The sequence below is a fragment of the Microtus ochrogaster genome, unplaced genomic scaffold (genome assembly GCF_000317375.1).
Source record: "Microtus ochrogaster isolate Prairie Vole_2 unplaced genomic scaffold, MicOch1.0 UNK1, whole genome shotgun sequence".
Taxonomy (NCBI): Eukaryota; Metazoa; Chordata; class Mammalia; order Rodentia; family Cricetidae; genus Microtus; species Microtus ochrogaster.
The window spans coordinates 37,151,463-37,154,864 of NW_004949099.1; the positions used below are offsets into that span (position 1 = coordinate 37,151,463).

The 3,402-nt window shown below is 42.3% G+C and overlaps 1 protein-coding gene across 1 annotated transcript in view; it reads left to right on the forward strand.

Annotated features, from left to right (window-relative positions):
* The window catches only part of Clec4d (C-type lectin domain family 4 member D), a 16,592-nt gene extending 13,542 nt beyond the window's left edge, over nucleotides 1-3,050 (forward strand). The window contains exon 6 of the mRNA XM_005365334.1: nucleotides 2,879-3,050. Within this exon, the coding sequence (XP_005365391.1) occupies nucleotides 2,879-3,050 (172 nt within the window). The remainder of the gene's footprint in view (nucleotides 1-2,878) is intronic.
* Nucleotides 3,051-3,402: the final 352 nt, after the last annotated feature.

Below are 3,402 nucleotides of genomic sequence, written 5' to 3' on the forward strand. Positions count from 1 at the left end.
AGAGAGAGAGAGAGAGAGAGAGAGAGAGAGAGAGAGAGAGAGTTCTAGGGAGTTCTAGGGAGGCCATAGCTACATAGCGAGGTCATGTTTCAAACAAGGAAACAACAAATCAACACACACACACACACACACACACCAAAAAACAAAAAAGGAAAAACTGGTAAAATTTATGGTAATAATATAGATAGATAGATAGATAGATAGATAGATAGATAGATAGATAGATAGATAGATAGATAGACAGACTGATTTTCAAGTCAGTGTTTCTCTGTGTATAACCCTGACTGTCCTGGAACTCACTTTGTAGACAAGACTGACTTTGAACTCAGAGATCTGCCTGCTTCTGCCTCCCTAGTGCTGGGATTAAGGGTATGTGCCATCACCTCCCAGGTTAGTAATATATTATCAGCTATTAATAATGTATTTAACATAGTACATCCATGTGCACTTAACACTTAAAAGACATCTCAGTCTGGAGAAGCCACATTTCTTTCTTTCTCTTTTAAAATTAGTTCTTTTATTTGAAACTCTCTTAAAATTGACTCTCCCCCTCCCAGCAGGTACCAGTTCCCAAGACTAGCAAAGGGACTTTGTGCCTATCTCCATTCTCCGTGCTGGGGTCTGAGACACCTTGAGCCTGTGCAAGGTTTGCTGCCATAATCACTGTGAGCTCATATGTGCAGCGGTCATGCTGTGTCTGGAGGACACTATTTCCTGGCAGTACCCAGCTCCCCCAGCTCTATCGCTTTATCCACCAAGATCCCTGAACCTTGGGAGGAGCAGATGTGGTAACATGTCCCAGTTAGAGCTGAGCATTTAGAACCTTGGCCAGCTGTGGGTCTCTGTTAATCTTCATCTACTATAAACAGAAGCATCTCTGATGAAGACAGAGAGATGCACTGATCTATGGGCATAATAAGCCGTTAGGAGTTAGTCTAGTACTGTGTACTATAACAGACTAATGCTGCAGGTTCTCCCCTAAGACCTGTACCACAAGTTCTTGGGCTGACAGTGGTGCCAGATATGGGCTCCATCCTGTGGTGCCGACTTAAATCCAATAAGAACATTGGTTACCCCTGTAATGTTCGCGTCACTATGGCAACAGTGGTTGTGTCTTGCCAGTCATTTCAGCTTGATGAGTGCATAGGCTGGGTCAGACTGATGATGAGTCCCTTTTCCTCCTGGTAGCATTCCCAGCACTGTCAGCCCTATGAAAGCTAGTCCACAGTGATGAAGCTTCCAGTAGCATCAGCGTCCTTTCTCTGACTCAAGTCTGTGTTATCTTAAGCAGTGGGGTCACACTGTCAATTTCTGGAGGGTGACCACTAACACTGGTAATAAGCAGTAATATTTAGGGGTCTATTGGACCTCACTGGTAAACCAAAGGAGGTAAACCAGGCTGGCTGGCTGGCTGGCTGTCACTCAGGATGATTGTTTCCAGCTGCATCCTATACATTTCTTAATATAATTTTTGTTAGCAGATGAATATTTCATGGTGTAAATATACCACATTTTCATTATCCATCCCTCAACTGATGGATATTTAAACTATTTCTGTTTCCTGGCTATTGTGAAAAGTACAGCAATGAACATGTATCTACATTTATCTACATATCTACATTTACAGGATATAGAATCATTTGGCTATATGTCCAAGAATGGCAGAGCTGGGTCATAGATTAAATATATTTCTAGCTTTTTGAGGAAACTTCACACGGATTTCCCTAGTGGCTCTACCAGTTTGCACCCCGGCCAGCAATAAATGAGTAATTGCCTTTCTCTGCATGTATGCCAACATTTGCCTTCATTTGTTTATTTGGATCTTAGGAATTCTGACTGGAGCAAGATAAAAATCGCAAAGCAGTTTAATCTGCATCGACCCAATGGCAAAGAATGTTGGACATTTCAAAGATATTTCTCTGCCATTTGTATTTTATCTTTTGAGAGCGCTCCACTTAGTTTCAAACCTCATTTGCTTTCCTGGTATTTACTATTTCCCTTTCAGTTCTTTTTATATTCTAGATACTAACCCTCTGTCAGATGTGTAGATGATAAATATCCTATCCCCTTGTTAGGCTGCCTCTCTACTTAAACTATGGTGGTCTTTGGTTTACAGAACCACCAAGTCCCATTTATTAGTATTGGTCTTAATCCATTTCCCACTGGGTCCTGTTCAGAAAATCCTGTGTCCATGACTTCAAGAGCATCCCTACTTTTACCTCTATCAGATTCGGGGAATCAGATTTTATCTGAGGTCCTTGATCCATCTAGAATTGAGTTTTGTGAGGTGAGAGGTAAGGATCCAGTTTCATTGTTTTTCAGTTAGCTATCCAGTTCTGCCAGCACCATTTGTTGAAGATGCTCTTTTCTCCCATCTCCATTGTCGGCTTCACTGTAAAAAGTCAGGTAGATGAAAGAATGCGAACTTACTTATGGCTCCTCAGTTTTATTCCATTGATCCGTGAATCTGTTTTTATGCCAATGTCATTCCTGTGCATCCCTGGCTGTCCTGGAACTCACTCTGTAGACCACGCTGGCCTCGAACTCAGAGATCTACTACCTGCCTCTGCCTCTGGAGTGTTGGGATTAAAGACATGTGCCACCACTGCTGGGGTTGGAAGCAACATTTCAAATGTTCAATAGCTACATCTGGCCGGTGCCTCTTGTCATGCAACTTCTGCTCTGTTTCATCACTTGCCCTATTATTCTCTCTCTCTCTCTCTGTCTCTCTCTCTGTGTCTCTGTCTCTCTCTCTGTCTCTGTCTCTTCTGTCTCTGTCTCTGTCTCTGTCTCTGTCTCTCTCTCTCTCTCTCTCTCTCTCTCTGTCTCTCTCTCCAGATTGTCCTGTGGTATAATCTCTATCTCACTGTTCTTTCAGATTCTGGCATGAGGGTGAACCCAATGACTTTAAGAAAGAAGACTGCATCGTCCTCATTAATGTCCAAGACAAATGGGCCTGGAATAACTTCCCCTGTCACTTTCAGGCGAATAGCATTTGTAAGTTACCCAGAGCAACATTCAGCTGGAAGCCCACAAAGCGGTCCTTATGATGGAGATGGCAAAGATGAACCTACCAGACCATGGGGAAGTGTCTATGCGTCGCAGAAATAGAGAGCACACTGCACTGTCATAGGGCACTGCCAGCACGAGGATGTTCTTCATTATTTGTGATTAAATTTAATTCAATATATATAGTGTGGTTTGTGCTCTCTCTCTCTCTCTCTCTCTCTCTCTCTCTCTCTCTCTCTCTCTTCCTCCCTTCCTATGGATAAGGATGTAGTTATCAGGCATTTTGGTTGAATGATCATCATTACATGGAAACCAGTTTTTATCTTGCTTCCTAGACAGTATTTTAAGATATTCACTTTTCAGTCGGTATGTATTAATTAGTTATGTATTTAT